Source organism: Lycium barbarum, chromosome 5, assembly GCF_019175385.1.
Source record: "Lycium barbarum isolate Lr01 chromosome 5, ASM1917538v2, whole genome shotgun sequence".
In the NCBI taxonomy this organism is placed as follows: Eukaryota; Viridiplantae; Streptophyta; class Magnoliopsida; order Solanales; family Solanaceae; genus Lycium; species Lycium barbarum.
The window spans coordinates 125942965-125961728 of NC_083341.1; the positions used below are offsets into that span (position 1 = coordinate 125942965).

The 18764-nt window shown below is 42.5% G+C and overlaps 2 protein-coding genes across 3 annotated transcripts in view; one reads left to right on the top strand and one right to left on the bottom strand.

Moving 5' to 3' along the window:
- LOC132641427 (uncharacterized) overlaps positions 1-18306 on the bottom strand; it is a 34278-nt gene extending 15972 nt beyond the window's left edge. The window contains exons 1-7 of one of the 2 annotated variants that reach the window (XM_060358420.1): positions 17832-18302; positions 15605-15745; positions 15157-15522; positions 14641-14883; positions 14089-14181; positions 13096-13296; positions 12001-12577 (exon numbers count right to left, since the gene is read on the bottom strand). In XM_060358420.1, coding sequence (XP_060214403.1) covers positions 12365-12577; positions 13096-13296; positions 14089-14181; positions 14641-14883; positions 15157-15522; positions 15605-15745; positions 17832-18152 — 1578 coding nt within the window. In that variant the 5' untranslated portion in view covers positions 18153-18302 and the 3' untranslated portion in view covers positions 12001-12364. Of the gene's footprint in view, positions 1-12000; positions 12578-13095; positions 13297-14088; positions 14182-14640; positions 14884-15156; positions 15523-15604; positions 15746-17831 lie in introns of those variants that run through there. The other variant, XM_060358421.1, reaches the window with a different exon arrangement.
- Positions 9132-11548, top strand: LOC132641429 (non-functional NADPH-dependent codeinone reductase 2-like). Its single transcript, XM_060358427.1, has 4 exons — positions 9132-9587; positions 10411-10654; positions 10896-11075; positions 11156-11548. The coding sequence occupies exons 1-4, from the start codon at positions 9304-9306 to the stop codon at positions 11378-11380; spliced, it is 933 nt and encodes a 310-aa protein (XP_060214410.1). The 5' UTR covers positions 9132-9303; the 3' UTR covers positions 11381-11548.
- Positions 18307-18764: the final 458 nt, after the last annotated feature.

The window sequence follows — 18764 nt, forward strand, 5'->3', positions numbered from 1 at the left end:
TTGAGGGCGGTGCCCTCAACACTACATCAGCTATTGAAATTCCCCACGCCGGAAGGAGTGAAAACCGTCCGGGGCGAGCAGCCCGCTGCAAGGGAAATGTTTGCAGTAGAAGAAGCGGCACCTCGGCCCGAGGGGCCGGAATGGAAAAGTGCAACCGGAGGCGAGATTCCCAAATAGCAATCAAAGTGCGCCGGGTTGAACCCGGTACATAAGGAGGAAGATTACGAGGTACCCAGATCGTTCGTCATGCCAGATGACTCGGATGCAACTCAGTCAACTGTGGAGGAATTGGAGCAGATCATCCTGTTCGAATATCTCCCGGACAGAAAGGTATACCTGGGCACGGGGCTCACCCCGGAGCTCAGGCGTCGATTAATTGAATTTCTTCGTGCTAACGCCGATTGCTTTGCATGGTCGCATATAGATATGACAGGTATATCACCAGAAATAGCAACTCACAAGCTCAGCCTGGATGGGAAGTTTACTCCGGTGAAACAGAAAAGGAGACCCATGGCGGAGGATAAACACGCGTTTGTGAAGGACGAGGTAGCAAAACTTTTTTAGATAGGATCCATCCGAGAGGTAAAGTACCCGGACTGGCTGGCCAACGTTGTGGTAGTACCCAAAAAAGGTAACAAACTTCGAATGTGTGTCGACTTCAAAGATTTAAACAAGGCATGCCCGAAGGACTCGTTTCCGTTGCCTCATATCGACAGAATGATCGATGCGACGGCCGGGCATGAGATGTTGAGTTTTCTCGACGCTTACTCCGGGTATAACCAGATCCGGATGTACCCGGGGGATCAAGAGAAAACATCCTTCGTCACCCGGTACGGGACCTACTGTTATAACGTCATGCCTTTCGGACTAAAAAATGCCGGTGCAACTTACCAACGCCTAGTTAATGAAATGTTCGAAGAACAGATAGGGAAAACAATGGAGGTTTACGTTGATGATATGGTTGTTAAGTCCCTGGAAACAGAGGACCATTTAAAGCATTTGCAGGAAACCTTCAATGTGCTTCGCAAATACAACATGAAGCTTAACCCGGAGAAGTGTGCATTCGGTGTGAGATCTGGCAGATTCCTAGGTTTCATGGTGTCAAACCGAGGGATCGAAATCAACCCGGACAAGATCAAAGCCATCGAAGATATCGAGGTAGTGAACAGCATAAAGGGGGTTCAGAAACTCACCGGGAGAATCGCAGCACTAAGTCGCTTCATATCGAGATCCTCGGACAGGAGTCACCGGTTCTTCTCCTTGCTCAGAAAGAAGAATGATTTTATCTGGACACCGGAGTGCCAAGAAGCTCTGCAGGATCTGAAGAAGTACTTGTCTAACCCCCCTCTACTGCACACGCCGAAGGCAGGTGAGACACTATTTCTGTACCTAGCGGTCTCCAAAGTTGCGGTAAGCGGCGTTTTGGTCCGAGAAGAATCAGGTACGCAATTCCCTATCTATTACGTGAGTAGAACATTGGGGGATGCGGAGACCCGTTACCCCCATCTGGAAAAGTTGGCGTTGGCACTAGTAAGCGCCTCCAGAAAGCTTAAGCCTTACTTTCAAAGCCATCACATATGTGTAGTAACTACTTATCCTTTGAAAAACATCATGCATAAACCCGAGTTGTCGGGTAGGCTAACGAAGTGGGCTGTAGAGGTCAGCGGCTATGACCTCGAATACAGACCCCGAACGGCCATCAAATCCCAAATCTTAGCCGATTTCATAGCAGACTTCGCCCCAGCCATGGTCCCCGAGGTCGAAAAAGAGTTCCTGCTGACCTCGGGAAAGGCCACGGGCATTTGGTCTCTGTATACGGACGGGGCTTCGAACCTTAAAGGTTCCGGGCTTGGCATTGTCCTTAGGGCCCCGGCCGGTGATGTCATTCGACATTCCATCAAAACTATCAAGCTAACTAACAATGAAGCCGAGTATGAGGCTATGATTGCAGGATTAGAATTGGCCCGGAGTATGGGGGCAGAAACTATCGAGGCAAAGTGCGACTCGCTTTTGGTCGCAAACCAGGTGAATGGCACGTTTGAAGTCAAGGATGAACGGATGCAGAGGTATCTCGAGAAAACCAGAGTGATACTTCACCGATTTAAAAAATGGACCCTGGAGCATATACCGAGAGAACAGAACTGTGAGGCCGATGCATTGGCAAATTTGGGATCTGCGGTCGAAGGGGTCGAAATCAACTCCGGAGAAACGGTGCAACTGACAAGAACGGCCATAGAAAGCGGACACGCTGAAATATACTCGACAGGTCTGACTTGGGATTGGCGCAACAAATACATTGACTACTTGCGTGATGATAAGCTTCCAAACGACCCGAAGGAGTCGCGTTCGTTACGAACGAAGGCAACCCGATTTTGCTTAGTGGACGGTCAATTATACCGACGCTCTTTCCACGGACCCTTGGCTAAATGTTTGGGCCCCGGGGAAACGGAGTATGTGATGAGGCAAGTACATGAAGGGACCTGTGGCAATCACTCTGGTGCGGAAGCTCTGGTCCGGAAGCTGATCAGGGCCGGGTATTACTGGAATCAGATGGATGAAGACACGAGAAACTTCGTCCGAAAATGTGACGGGTGTCAGAGGCATGCCCCGATGGTTCACCGGCCCGGGGAGTCGTTGCATTCAGTGGTCTCACCATGGTCGTTCATGAAATGGGGAATGGACATCGTGGGTCCGTTACCCCGGGCACCAGGTAAGGCACGCTTTATTTTATTTATGACTGATTACTTTTCTAAATGGGTCGAAGCGCAGGCCTTTGAAAAAATCAGAGAAAAGGAGGTTATCAACTTCGTTTGGGACCACATCGTCTGCCGTTTCGGCATTCCAGCCGAAATAACTTGTGATAACGGTCCTCAGTTCATCGGTAGTAAGGTCAACAGTTTCCTCGAGGGGTTGAAGATCAAGAAGATTGTGTCGACCCCATATCACCCGTGTGCAAACGGACAGGCGGAATCCACTAACAAGACAATAATCCAAAGTCTAAGGAAGCGGCTGGAAGCATCGAAGCACCGTTGGAGAGAAGTGTTGCCCGAGGTACTATGGGCTTACCGAACCACGGCGAAGTCCAGCACGGGCGAGACCCCTTTCTCGTTGGTATACGGGACCGAAGCCCTTATCCCCGTCGAGGTTGGCGAGCCGACTCTCCGTTTCAAGTATGCAACCGAGGAGTTAAACGGGGAGGCCATGGTTGTAAGGCTCGACCTGGTAGATGAGATGCGCGAAAGAACTTTGGTCCGAATTGCGGCTCAAAAGCAGAGGATGGAAAGGTACTACAATCGGAGAGCCAAATTTCGGCATTTCCGGGTTGGGGACCTGTTACTTCGAAAAGTCACTTTGCATACAAAAAACCCAAACGAGGGAAAGCTAGGACCAAACTGGGAAGGGCCGTACAAGGTGACCGGTGTAACAGGCAAAGGATCGTACCAGTTGGAATCCATGGATGGACAATGCCTACGCAACAACTGGAACATAGCCCATCTGAAAAGATATTACTGCTAAGGTATGATCCTCTCATGTACCTTCTGTTAACCGTATTGTCTTTTTGCAGGAAATCGAACACAACACAAAAATAGAAATTTAGGACTGAAAGCACGTGTTGCACTCTTTTTCTTAAGCGCGGTTTTGTCCCAAAATGGGTTTTCCGCCGAGGTTTTTAATGAGGCAACGAGTACAGCGTGCTACGCAATAAAGGCCAAGGGCCAGAACTCGGACACCCGAGGTTGCATCTTCCGAGTGAGGGCTTGGTAACACTCACCCGACCTCGAAGCTCGGATCAGTGTTAAGGGGCCACAGTACCCACATCGAGGCATGGCACGATAAAGAGAAGCAAGGGAAGAAATTCAGCATTTGCCACGGCAAAAGCATAGGCCGGCCACCGGCCTCCGACTTCGATGTAAGGACCAAACGATCATAATGAATCGTGTCCCATTTAGTGTTTGCTATGGCAAAGGTACAAGGAATGAAAATTCTCCTATATGTACGAACACTTGTAATACAAAATTCATTACAATAACCAATATTTTGGCAGTGCTCAAGTTGTACGCCCAAAAAACTGGGCGAAGTGAGGTCATCTCAAATCGGCCTTAAAGATAAGTCCCACGGGCAGAATTAATCAACGACCACGGATCATCTTGTCCGAAATTCGGACCAATAGTTCAAGGCAGAATAAAAACAAGCAATCAAACGAAGACACAAGAGAAGTGTAACTTTCGTATACGCAAAGGATACTTTTATAAAGAGTACATTTACATCAAAAATAAAAAAGATCTTAGGCTACTCAGCACGGCTAGAGTCAGAATAATCGGACTCGGTTCGTTCGGAGTCATCCGAGTCGGACCCAAGGGCACGGTTGGCCTCCTCCTCCATCTCCTTGGCCTGGGTAATCAGGGCCGGAAGATCGGATAATCCGCGATCGGCTTCTTCAAGGGTGAGCCGCCGAGACTTCCACTTCTCATACTCGGCAACAATGGCAGTATGGGCCTCGGCCGTCTCAACGCCTTTCCAGGCTTCTTCCAAGTCGGCCTCAACCTTAGCCAACTTAGCCTCTAGCTCAGCTCGGCCTGCCACAGCGATAGTCCTCATGTGGACAGTAGCTTCTAGCTCGGCCTTAAGAACGTCGTTGGCACTCACCGCCTCCTCCAGCTCGGCTTTTAAACCCTCACTCATCCGAGACCGCTCCTCGGCCTTCTCTTCGAAAACTTTCATGTGCTTTTCGTACAGGGCGGTATCAGATTCCAGTTGCCGATTCCTCTCGGCCAAGATAGTCGCATCGGCTTTCACCAAGTCAAGTTCCCCTCGGAGTTGAGAGACAGTGGTCTCCAACTCGTCCAGCCTTGACGAAAACTGAGCTTTGTCTCGGCTGAGGCAAATCTTATCAGCCTCGAGGCTTCGGTTATAATCAGTCATGGCGGCCAACTCATTTTTTAAACGACGACTTTCGTCCTTAGCCGCATCGAGTTCGGGACGAAGGTTGGCCAGAATGGCGGCCTGGCTCAACTCTTCCTCTTTCTCTCGGAGGAGGTGTTTGTATTTCTCCGTTTCTCGGCCCTGGGCGTCTAGTTGGCCTCGGAGATCATCCATCTCGTGTTGGGCACGGATGAAGGCTTCGTTCACCAGTACTACACTCTGCAAGGAAAGCAAACATAAGGAATCAAAACCAAAATGAGCGCAAAATCTGATTGATATACAAAGATGGCTGTAAGTTCTACCCGGTTGCCCGCGTGCATGCCTTCGTTCATGAGGCACTGCCAAGTGACCCCGGTCATTTTGCGCTTATCCGAGTCGGAAACAAGAGGACGCAAATAACTTGCCACTCCTACCGGACGGGATAGAAAGCCACAATCCTCGGGGACGGTGACTACGACCGATCTGGTCCTTCTCGGCTCAACGCTCGGGGCTGGGAAGATGGTCACCAGGTTATCCCTAGAGCCAGATTCTGACTGTCGGTTGGCCGACCTCGTGACCCGAGGAATTGGAAGATGACCAAAACCCGCAGCTTCACCGGTAGCCGGAGGAGTGGCTGAAAACATATCGTCGAAGTCTGCAACCCTCGGGGCAGGGGTAGACGAACTCGGTATAGACTCAATATTCCTGGCGAGGGCCGGGGGCTCGGAAGTAGAAACCGGTTCGTGGCCGGGCGATGGACGAGCCTGAGTAGGGGCTTCGGTCTCCGGAACTGGAACGGTCCCTTGATCGGTTGCAGCAACCGCCGTTTCCCCGGCTCCTTTTCTCCTTTGCAGGGGAGTATATTCCGAAGAAGTTTCACCTGAAATGTCGACGAAGTCAACCGACCGAAGAGGGGCCGGGGAAAGGATTTCTTCCGCGCTTGAAAGAAGAGCGGGAATTAAGATACCTTCATTCATAGAAGGCAAGGGTGGTTCGGAGGCAGCCTCCTCGGGTACTGGGGCCGCTAACGGTGCCGGGTCTACCCTCCGAACAATGATGTCAGACTCCACCTCCTCCCTCGGTGGCCGGGCTACACTCCTTGCTTTCTTTCGTTTGGACGGTTGGCCCTTTTCGGGGGGTCGTTTCCTTTTGGCGGCTTCGGCGAGAACGCGAGCGGAACCCGCCATGTCAAACGCGGACGCCGGTGCAGGGGAAGCAGCCCCCGACTCCGATCTAGATGCCACCGAACCCTTCGGCAAGCCTGAATGACAAAAGCATAGGCAGGTTAAGGAAATTGACGGCCTCGAATGGCTAAGGAGGCAACGAGATCAAAGGGAAGCCAAATATTACCATGATTTTGAGCGATCCATCGACCGCGTGATAAGTGGGCCCAAGTCCGGTCCTCATAGGGAAGCTGGTTGAGGAGCGCCGTGACCCACTCAGTCAGATCTCGAATAACCGGGGGAACAAATCCGTTTGCTGTAAAGTAGCGAAAGGGTGGTGAGAAAACAATACCGTAAGCAACTAAACATATGATGACGATTACTCAAAGGATCGAACTTACGTTTGTCGTTCCATTTCTCCGGAAAGGGTTGATGGGAGTCCGGGATTAAGTCCTCGGATTTTACTCGGACGTAGCGTTCCAACCACCCCCTGTCCCGGTCTTCGTCCATCTTCGAGAAGAGCGGGTTCCGGCTGCGCTTGGTTAATTTTATGACACCACCCCGGAATATCCTCGGGGAATACAAGCGTATTAGGTGGCCCAATGAGAATTCCTTCTCAGCCCTGATGGCCAGCAACCGGAGGCAGGCAACGACCCTCCAAACAGTTGGGCCGATCTGAGCCAAAGTTACGCCATAAGTCCGGCACATATCCAGTATGATCGGATCAACCGGGGGATCGAGCTTAAGGGTGAAGGGGTAAGTGTACACGTACAAAAACCCCTCCCGGTGGTCGGTTATGGATTCATCCGGCCCGGGTACGAAAACCCTTACCGGGCGTGTGTCCCACCCGCAGTCTGTCCGGACTATGTCGAGCCTGTCCTCGGTTATAGAGGAAGGATATCGCCTCACGTCGTATCCCCGGTCTGAAACGACGGAGGGTTTTTCTACCTCCAGGTCTTTGTTGAAGTTAAATTTTGCCGGTATAATATCCGAGGCCGCAGTTTCGGGGTTACCCTTTTGTTTGACCGGGGATACGGCCTCGGCCCTCGGGGACGAGATTGAAGAAATGTCTGTAGAAGTGGTTTCAGACATAATTGAAAGAAAAGGAGGAAAGTAGGGAATGGCGTGAAGGAAACGAAGGAAGTGACGATTTGAAGAAGCAAAGAAGCAATTGACGAGAGTAGTGACAAAGCTAATTCCCTTTCCTTTCTTTTTTTTTGTATTGGTAAGAGAAGGTTTGGCAACGAAGTTGTGAACGGAAAGGATGGTTGTTGACGCACAGAAGGAAGAAGAAAAGGGAGAGCAAACGAGAAAAGTGAAAAATGAGGAAAGGAGGGGCTTTTTATAGGCGTAAGGGAGGAACGGTTATCGAGGGCGGCCAATCGAGGATCGCCACGTGTTGCGACATTAATGCGAAACGACGTGTAAAAGGCGGTTGACAGGAACGAACAAACCAGAATTGGACACGTGGGCGGCAAAAAGGAAGACGAAACGGAGCCGTTCCCGCCAAAATAAAGTGATAAGAATTGGCCGACCGGGTGGCCGGATGTACGATTCATTCACTTTCCATCACTCCGATAGATCGTTGGTCCGGGAAGCGCGGGGCTATCTGTATACGGTGAAAACCGGATGAGGGCCAATCCGGGGTAACCGTGGCTCGGAGGAGGAAAAGGAAGGAAAGTTCGTGTATAAGCATCGGGTTTCCGGATAAGCATTCGGATCAAAGCCGAGCGGAAGCATCATCGGTCCCGGTTTTTAAGCCACCGAAGGTTCGGATCTCTTTCCGGGGGGTTACCGCCGGAAGTCCGGTACCCGTGAGTCTGTTGGTCCGTTATGACCGTTACTGGGGCGCAGCAGTGGTGTCACATCACGGTCGGCTACCAACTATGTGTGTGTCAGACGGCGCCGTCAGTCAGATCCCATCACATCCATACAGGGGCTGTCCTTTTATTATTATTTTATTACTTCACCCATGGGTTCATCACTATAAATAGGGCATTCCCTCCTCACTTTGGGGGTTGGTTGATCTTTTATTCAAAAGAACACTTGTAACACAATACATATATATATACAGTTCTAGCAATCTCAATATTGATATTTTCCATTGTAAGTTTGTCATCTATATCATATTTTTTCAATCAAATTGGCCATACGCGGAGTCATCTGTCACTTGCGCTCCTTGCACGTTTATCAATAAGCATTCTCATCCACGGTTTGTAATAAACATTGGGACTCAAGCACATATCCTATACTCACACACAAATTCAATTGATTACCGAATCCGAGGTAAACAGTAACCACGACAAATAGTTTGAGACGGAAGGAGTAGCTAGGAAAATACAACCTAAAATGAATAGCTCTTATCGATCACTCCCTCAATTCACTTTAATGTGTAACATATCGCTTCTTGATAGTCAAACTGTATGAATTTAAAAAAAAAAAAATGTATTTTTTCATCGTATTAATATGAGAAAAATTACAACTTATAATATTTTTGTATAGATTTTTAAAAATCTAAATTTAAAACATTAAATTAATTTAACTCTAAAAATCAGCCAAACTGAGTCGCGTAAATCAAAATGTTACAAACAAAAATGAACGGAGGAGGTATCTCAAACATACTGAACAGTGAACACCGAGTAAAACAATAAAAATTTCTCCACGAACAAAATCCAAGCATAGCCCTTAGGTTCCTTTTACATAGTGATATATGCTAACGTGGCACCCCTCTGAGAAAAAATAAACCACTATCCTCTGCCACCACCTTGAACCAAAACCAACAACACTTCAGTGAAAAATCTGTTCAATAAGATTTAGGCATATGACAAGAAATTATCTAATATTTGTTTGCTTCCGCTGAATTTGAAAAAAGTAGTTGTGGTCATTTTTTTAAGTGAAAAACCTTTTCAACTCACAGAATTACCTTTTTCAAGTTTAATGTATATCTAAATACAATTTCAATCAAATATATCTATTCAATCTTTTTTTTTTTCTCAAATATCATTTTTTATGTCCAAGTGCCTACTGGAAATAGCTGTAAAGTCCTATCAACTAGCTAAAAAAATACCTCCTAAAATGAATACCACTAGGCACTAGCTCTTATCAGTTATCTCGAAGATACTGAAACACTAAGTAAAACAATAAAAAATTGTCCACAAGCATACAACTTAGCTTCTTTTTACATAGTGATAATATGCTAACGTGCCACCAGATGAACCAAAACCAATAATACTTCACCATGCCAGAAATTCCCATGCCGATGTTGGGTTTTGGCACCGCAGCAGATCCTCCTGTTGAAGCAAAAATTGTTAGAATTGCAGTTCTTCAAGCAATTGAACTTGGCTATAGACATTTTGACACAGCTGCTTTGTATAATTCTGAACAACCACTTGGTGAAGCCATAGTTGATGCAATTAATAGTGGTTTAATTAAATCTCGTGAACAACTCTTTATCACTTCAAAGCTATGGTGTAGTGATGCTCATCCTCAACATGTTCTTTCTGCTATCAAGAAGTCCCTACAGTTAAATTTTCTTGAAAACACCAATTCAATCATCTATGAATTTCTTACTTTATTTTTGCTTTACTGAACTAGTAGTATTAAACTATTAATTTATCTCATAGGACAGACTTATCATCTCTTAGAATTCATTTTGACGTATCTTATACAGATTATATCAATTAGGTGTGATTAAGCTTTAGTCATGTTAGAATATTTGCATATGTTTTGTATGATGGTGGTGTCAGGTACAAAGTAACTCGGTCCATCGAGGCTTAGGCAGATAGGAAGAAATTACCTACTTATTTTTGTCTTTGCTGAGATTTGAACTTAATACCTCATGGTTCTCTTCTTCCCACTTCATTTACCACTAGGTCACATCCGTTAGTGCTACTTTAGGTCCTGTTTTTGTAGGAGTTTTGTGTCCTCTCTGACATTTGTATGCTCGTAGAAAACATAGAGTTGGGATATGACCTTCCAGTGGATTGTTCCTTACCCGTCTTTTTCATCCAGTGCCCCCACTACGTCAGAAAATCGTCGTCTCAATCTCTCTCAGCTACGCATTTACGGGCTAAGACTTTCTTCCAACATCTTTCTTTTATTTAAGTCATTTATCTCATATCCATTAGCAAGGGCTCTGTGTTCACTATTCAGCCTAGCCCGTCCATTCCTTTCAAGCACTTTTAGTACCTTTTTCTATTTTATGTAATCCTGCACTACGATGAGTTTGAATGGAGCGACATGCTAGTGAAGATTTATATAACCAACAACCCCAACTTGCTTGGGTTGAAATGTAATTGTTATTGTAGTAATTAAGCAGTAAATTCGTGTGTTTGGACTTGTGCAGGAATCTAAAGATGGATTATATTGATTTATATCTAATACACTGGCCAGTGAGTTCTAAGCCAGGAATTCATGAGTACCCTATTAAAAAAGAGGACTTTCTTCCCATGGATTTCAAGTCAGTTTGGGCAGCAATGGAAGAGTGCCAGAAACTAGGATTCACTAAGTCCATTGGAGTTAGCAACTTTTCTTGCAGGAAGCTTGCTGATGTTCTTGCCACTGCCAAAATCCCCCCTGCTGTCAATCAAGTATGTTAGAGAAAATCTATGTTGCTCGGACTTTCCAAAAACTTTGCTGTACCCGTGTTGGATCCTTCAAAATGCACTTCTTTTGGAGGATCTGACACGCACCTGGCGACATTTTTGAAGAGTCCGAGCAATATAGGAAGAAATCATAATCAAGTACAGGACTTACTTGAAAAGTAGTAATTGGGTTTGATAAAATAAAAGTGAGTGAAACAAATGACTTGAGCTGTTCTTGATTTGTAAGGTAGAAGTAAGTCCATGTTGGCAGCAACAGCAGCTGAGAGAGTTCTGCAAGAGTAATGGAGTTCTTGTTGTTGGATATGGTCCTTTAGGATCTATAGGTACCTTTTATGGAACCAACAGAGTTATGGAATCTCAGGTGCTCAGAGATATAGCAAAGGCCAAAGGCAAGACCGTCGCGCAGGTATTCTAAGACGAGTTCTAACTTAAACTACATTGACAGTGTCAGTGCATATCACTTAAATCCTAGTGTGCAAAATCCAGGTTGCTTTAAGATGGGGATATGAGCAAGGCATTGGTGTGGTGGTGAAGAGCTATAACAAAGAGAGAATGAAACAGAACCTTGAGATTTTCGACTGGTCATTAAGTGATGATGAGCGCAGGAAGATTAGTGAAATCCCACAAAGTAGAGCTTGTCTTGGTAAAGATTACACATCTCCTTATGGACCTTACAAGACAATTGAAGAGCTCTGGGATGGAGAACTCTGATTAAATCAGTTTACAATATCAAGCATATTGTTTAGTAATTCTTCTTATTGCATGTCTCCTTTCTAATTGTGGTAGTTGTATATTATCACAGTGGAGATAAGAAGGGAAAGATTTATCCAGTTCCTTGTTGTAAGCTGCCTGTTTGTTAGGAGTATTTTAATCATGTCACAGATTTACATGCCAGTAGAAAACGTAAAGAATGATTGTGCTTGACAAACTAACCTTTTTATAATATTGGATCGAGAGGGGCTTAAATGGAGCGACATAAACAGCGAAGATTTATATCACCAAATCTGCCTTTCTTGGGTTGAACGCAAGTTGTTATATAGCGGTAAGATGTTCAGTATCCACAAAGATAAACAGGACAATGTTTCTATAAAACATTTTGCTAAAAAAATATCAAGCTAAAGTACTTAAACAATAACTAATAAAAGGTAAATAGTTCACTTTTTTCCCCAGAAAGATGTCATATTACACCACGCTGATATAACAGTTAACTAATCACAAGAGTTGCAGGTCTCAAATAATATCCAAATAGGAAAATTAAATTTCCAAAACAGCTAGCAAAACATCTAGTACACATAGATAAGAGAAATGACAAATAAAATGAAAGAACAAAATAACAGAATTCAGCATATCATAACTTTGGTGAAGACTCACCAAAACACGCGCTTCTATTTACAAGAACAGATACACAACAAGACTTCGAGGCATTGAGTCCATAACTTAATCTACGTTATTTTCCATCTACCAACCAGCATAGGCTTGAACATCTAAGAAACTACAGTTTGCATGAACTATGTACAATTACAGATATTTCATGTGGAAACTGAAGAACAAGCAGAGCACGTTCATAACACTAGATAATCTGATACATGTTTAACCAATAGCGACCAAGCTAGATCCCGTGGGATATACTGACACAACCAATAGCGACCAAGCTAGATCCCATGGGATATACTGACACACAAGTTTAGTACAGATTCAACAACGTCCAGGTCTCTCATAATGTGGAGGTAAAGAAGGACAATTCTCATTCATATTGGCATATGGCTCCAATGTGTTGTACCCGGGCAGTTCCATTTGGTATTCACCACGAATCTGGCAGAAAGAGACCTTATAGTCTCCACCGTTGCACCAACTTGGGAGGCGTGTCTGATTATCTTCGAAAATTTTGAGCATGTAGGCATCTCTTATCTGCAAGCAGTAAGAATGACTTACCATCAATAATTGGGTGACAGAACGAAAGTTTTTTCTCATAAGGATGAGAATTTAGGGGTGTCAAATGGGCGGGTTGGGCTGATTATACGTGGGTCAAAATAGGCTGGGTTAATAAATGGGCGGGTCAAATTTACTTGGTGAGATGGGCTGGATCAAGATGGTTTAAAATCTGGGTCATAGCCCAACCCGCCCTACTAAGTTTTAATTAATTTATTTGTTTCCTAATGAATTGATCAATTACCGAATGAGACTTTTTTTCTTTTTTGTTAGGGTTACATTAACATATAAAACAAACAAAAAATGTTTATTTAAAAAATATTTTGACAAAGTTACTCATGAGTCAATATGGCTAAACATCAGCCCAGTTTTAAATGGACTGAATTGGGCGGGTCAAAATGGGCTAAGTTAAACAAATGGGCAGGTCGGGCAGGTTAAGGTTTTTTGGCCAATTTTGACACCTCTAGATGAGATTAAACAAAGGCTTTGATACTCACAGTGAACTCTGTAACTTGAATAGAGTTGGAAACAGGGCCAAAAACTCCAGCGTCTTTGTACATTGCTAGAATGAAAGCCACGCATGTAGTGGATTGGCCATCACTATAGACCCATTCATCTTGTTCCGGGATGGTCAGCAATTGATCAAATGTTATACCACGTTTTTCAGTTTCAGCAAGAATACCATACAAGTCCAAATCCTGTAAGAGAAGTATCAATTGTACATATAAAGTAAGCTTTACAGATATTAAAAAAATTGAATGATTCGGTAAAATTTAGAATTTGCGATATATTAAATTAACTCTGTATGTAAACAGTTAAGTTATGCTACGACATTTTAAGAGAAAGTCCGCTCAACTTGAACTAAGGAAGAAGCTTTCCGAAGCATGTTTCAGTATATAATGTTATTCTTATGCATGCTCCAAGGCTAAATGTCTGTATAAAGGAAGACCATCTATAAAATACGGCTTTGTACTGTTACTCATAAGAGATATGGAGTACCTATAGGTTCGAGTCAGCAAATGATGTGATAATTTGGTAATGTTCACCTATTTATTTGACGTCCCTTCAGGGACATCCGATTAAAAAAAAAAAAACCTATTTATTTGACATAGAAATGCGGAAAGGAGGAGGTTGGAGGATATGTTTCATATTTTTTCCTTCAACAAAATTCTATCAAACTAGCTTGTTTCTAGACCTAAGCAGATATACTAAAAAAGTTGAACGTCCAGATGTGCAGACTTGTACTCTGATGCCCGCCTTGGAGCAAAACAACCATAATACGACAATGATATATGCATGAACTGCTCGTACTGCGAGGACCAAAGGAAAAGATCAGCATTTAAGAGGGAACTGATAAGCTGTCTCTATCAATCGAATTTGGGGGATGAACCACCTTCTATGCTCACCAATACCATTAACTAATAGTTAAGATGTTATATAAGTTTCCAGCCAAATGATTATAACAAGAAAATATAACATGTTCAGTTCACCTCAGTGCCAAGCCTCTTATTCAGAGCTTCGTTCCACATGTTAGCAGCATATGCTGGCTGCACTCTTGTCCACATGGACATGACAGAAATCACCTGGCAACAAAAGTCAGCTGCTGAGAACCAATTAATATTCCTTCAAATTTTGCTATTTTCAGTTTTGTTTTGATTGACTTGCTTTTTCACCTTTTTTGGGGGTCTTCTTTTATCAAATGGTTCCATGGGGAGGGAAGTAGTAACCAATAATCATAGATCCTTCTAAATCTCAAAAACTGCAAATATATTGATGACTGCTATATCTTTTTCTTATACTGTGTCGAGGTATTTCCTAGAGATATAATTAAGCAAAATGATATTTAAGTATAGAATATGTGCACGTTAGATAAGTCCCCGTGACTTAAAATCTGTCTACAATTTAGCATAGAGATTGATGGACATATAGCAATTCACCTAGTTGCTTGGACAACACAAACATCTATCACTACTTGCTCATCGTAGGTATATTTCAGTACAGTCATAGTTTATACTTTTAAGATGAAAGAAAGGGAGATGTACCAAGTGAGCATCAAGAGGTGGAGGGTAATTATCAGCTACAGTGTCAATCCAACTAAAAATCATGTTATGGTAACCATATGGTTTCCCGGACATTTTCCGAGCATATTCCCATGCTGCGGTATTATTAAATCTTGCGCGCACTTCAGGATGTAAGGACAACAAAGCAACTTGTGGGTTAGATTCATCCTTTAGTGTCAATTCCCACCATTCATCCCAAGGGATAACCGCTATAATTTCTTCACCCTGCAAGGATATACTACAAGACTCAGCTAACTAAGATTAAACAGGATGAACATACTATAACAAAAGTAAAACACTGCCACCATTCATGTTCTACTAAAATGCAAGGCCTTTACAGACTTTAAAAGCTGTTGCACAAAAGTAAAGCAGAATAAGGAGATTAATATAACTGAATGTATTTATCAGGCATGCAACAGATGATGTTTTTGAGATTTGGAGGTACTGTTTCTCCATGTAGTTTAGTGGAGAAATACATAGATTTTCTCAGTTGCTCACCTTTTCATTTTCGTGTCCTGATTCACCAACCCAAAGATTACCCAACTCATCCTTCAAACAAACTGCTGTATGACCAGCAAAGGCACCAGTGACCCACTTCTCAAGAGTTTCAAACCCACCCCACCGTCCACGTATCTTTGACAGAGCTAAGAAATCACCAGAATGAACATCATCTGGGTTAATTGTTGCCTGCCGTGGATGTGGACGTTTCTCAAATGTCGCACCCATGTGCTTCTTCAGAAAAACAAGGTTAGAATGCTGGCCCCATGCCGTGTTAGAAAACAAGGGTAGTACATCCACCAAGGAAAGCAAGGTTCCAAGCATCCCTGATGGCATGAGAAACACAGAGATTCCATGTTGCTTGACCTGCATAATAGTTGCTTAAAGACCAATTATAAATGTAATGAACTTGGAACTAGACAAAAAAAGGCTCAAAACGAGAGCATACATATTCCCTTTCAGCAGGTTCCTCCCATGACTCAATTTTAAATGTGTGATCGTGGCCCGAAAAGTAGTAGTCCCAGGTTATCCTATAAGGTGTAGCAAATACATACAGATCCATACACGTCCAACTGTGTGCTGCGCCTGTCTGCAAAGTGGATAAAAATTCAACTGCGCTAAGGATGTCTTATCCAAATAAAAATGCATAACAGAATAAGAACAAATGTATAGAGATACCAAAAAATTTCATTTTTTTTTCTTGACCCATTATTTGGAGCAAGAGATCCAATACAAGTAGGCAATAAATCAACAGGGCTATGGATAGTGTTAAGAACAGGCCAAGAAACCTGACGTGGCAATACGGGTAGTAAATCCTTGACCCGAAAGGGCATTTTCATTGCATCCTACATGGCATAACTTTTTATAACCGACATCCTACATGGCATATTTAAGACCATAAATTTTAGAGGGCATTTTAGTACATAACACACATCTTTAATTTAAGACCCCAAGATTCAAAAGTCGTTCTTTATTTTCTTAAACTCTGTGCCAAGTCAAACTAAGAAAAACAAATTGAAACGAGGGAGTATAAATTAAGCCATTCCTATCATCATTCGTCAATTACACATCGACCCACCAAAATTTACCATCAAAAACTACTCTTAACAATCAACTAAACATAAATTAAATTCACAATACAAAAACACGAATCAACAAACCGAGAGATGGATAGTAGCACCGCCAAATGCCAATACCGCGATCACTGGGCCCCGTTAACTCAACCCTTGCTTCATTCTCCTAAAAGCAAGCTCCTTTCCAACTAATCAACCCACTTTTAGGAGCAAGTGATCCAATATAAGTAGGCTACAAATCAACAAGGCTATGTATAGTGTTAAAAACAGGCCAAGAAATCTCACGTGGCAATACAGGAAGTACATCCTTGATCCAAAATGGCATTTTCAGCACATCCTAATGGCATAACTTTTTATACCCAAAATCCTACATGGGCATTACTTTTATACCCAGCATCCTACATGGCATTACTTTTATACCCAGCATCCTACATGGCATTACGTTTTATACCCAACATCCTAAATGGCATAACTTTTTTTATACCCAATATCCTACATGGCTTTACTTTTTATACCCAACAAGCAACATCGTACATGGGCATTACTTTCTATGCCCAACATCCTACATAGCATATTTAAGACCACAAGATTCAAAGGGCATTTTAGTACACCACACACATCTTTAATTTAAGACCCCGAGATTCAAAAGTCTTCTTTATTTTCTTAAACTCCATGCTGAGTCAAACTAAGACAGACAAATTGAAACGAGGGAGTATAGATTAAGCTATTCCTATCACCATTCATCAATTAAGCATCAACCCACCAAATACTACTTGAACAAATCAATTGAACATAAATTAAATTCACAATACAAAAAATACGAATCCACAAACCGAGAGATGGATAGTAGCACCATCAATTCCGCGATCATGGGCCCCGTTAACTTAACCCTTGCTTCATTCTCAAAAATGCAAGCTCCTTTCCAACTAAATAGCCGCCAAAAAAAATAATAGCCAGCAAATGTCTATGTTTATATATTAATGCATAATATACATAAAATATACACACTTGATACATATTAGCGCATATGTTTTGTGTATATTTGGCTAGCCAATGTAATCATCTTTCCCTGACCGACCAAATGTGTAACTTGCCCAAAATTCAACAAACCATCTTGATCTTTTAAGCTATTCCTAGCACCATTCATTAATTAAACATCGACCCATATACATCCCAACATAAAATATTACGCCACGTAGCCATATTTTCAGTTTATACAATATTATACAACATTATACCCGGGGGCATTATACCTAATGTATCAACCTTGTATAAAATGTGTGCATTACACATATATGGGCTAAGGCGCGTAAATATTTTCTTGCAGTAGACATAGAGTGTAATTTTTTTATTTTATTTTATTTTTATTAGCCACGGGTGTCCGAGTCTCTTTGAGCCCCGACTAATCCCGTGGGTGCACAGGCCCTCGGCAAGGAGTTTCCCGCAAGTGCACCACGGTTAATTCAGGGTTTCCCCAGTCCGATGGCCCTCAGAAATTGTTTGCACCCAGTGGGTTTCGGACATAGAGTGTAATTTTCCCCAAACATAACCACCAACTACTACCATACAAATCAACTAAACATAAAATTAAGTTCACAATACCGAAAGATGGATAGTGGCACCACCAATACCGCGATCACCGGGCCCCGTTAACTCAACCCTAGCTTCATTCTCAAAAAAGCAAGCTCCTTTCCAACTAATCGACCCATTATTAGGAGCAAGTGATCCAATATAAGTGGGCAACAAATCAACAGGGCTATGTATAGTGTTAAGCACAGGCCAAGAAACCTCACGTGGCAATACGGGTAATACATCTTTGACCCGAAATGGCATTTTTAATGCATACCCCAAATTTAACCCTAACCCAATTCCCAATATACATATTAGTAGTGTTAAGGGATACACTTTTTGAGTTTGATGCATTACTGAGAATTTGTAGTTTGTTTGATTAGGGTTTCATTGAATTGGGTTTTTTTTTTTTTTCTCTTGAGAAAATTCCAAGTTTGTTTTGGGGTTGGAATTCTTGGAATTTGGGAATTGGAAGTGGATGAGATTTGTAAATATGGGTTCTTTTGTTAGTTGGGTTTGTGTTATGATTGAAGTGGATATTCCCAAATATTTAAGATACTATTTTGGGAAATTTTTATTTTATTTGAAAAGAAGATATTAATATTAATAGAAAAATGTTTAGATGGGGGAGAAAATTTTACTTACAACTTTTACAAGATTAATAACAAGTTTCGGGATCCCTTTTGTGGAATTTTACTAAATATGTTGTTCTTGTTATTACTATTTTGGGAAAATTTTATTTTATAATTTGACTAGATATAAAATTTAAGAAATAAAATTAAATTTTTAAATTTTGTGCTCTTAAATTAAAAATATATGTAGTCTTTTAAATCTATTCGAATTGAAAATTTTATTAAATATAAAAATAGGTTGTTCCTTAAAATATATCATAAAAGAAAAGGAAAACACTTAAATTGAAATTGAAATAGAAATAATAAAAGTTTAGCAAATTTTATTTTATTTGAG

Excerpts from the sequence above, each read along its gene's own strand:
- LOC132641429 (XM_060358427.1), top strand. The coding sequence starts at position 9,304 with ATGCCAGAAATTCCCATGCCGATGTTGGGTTTTGGCACCGCAGCAGAT. Across the intron at positions 9,588-10,410 it reads GCTATCAAGAAGTCCCTACA|GAATCTAAAGATGGATTATA; the intron begins GTTAAATTTTCT and ends GGACTTGTGCAG. Across the intron at positions 11,076-11,155 it reads AAGGCAAGACCGTCGCGCAG|GTTGCTTTAAGATGGGGATA; the intron begins GTATTCTAAGAC and ends TGCAAAATCCAG.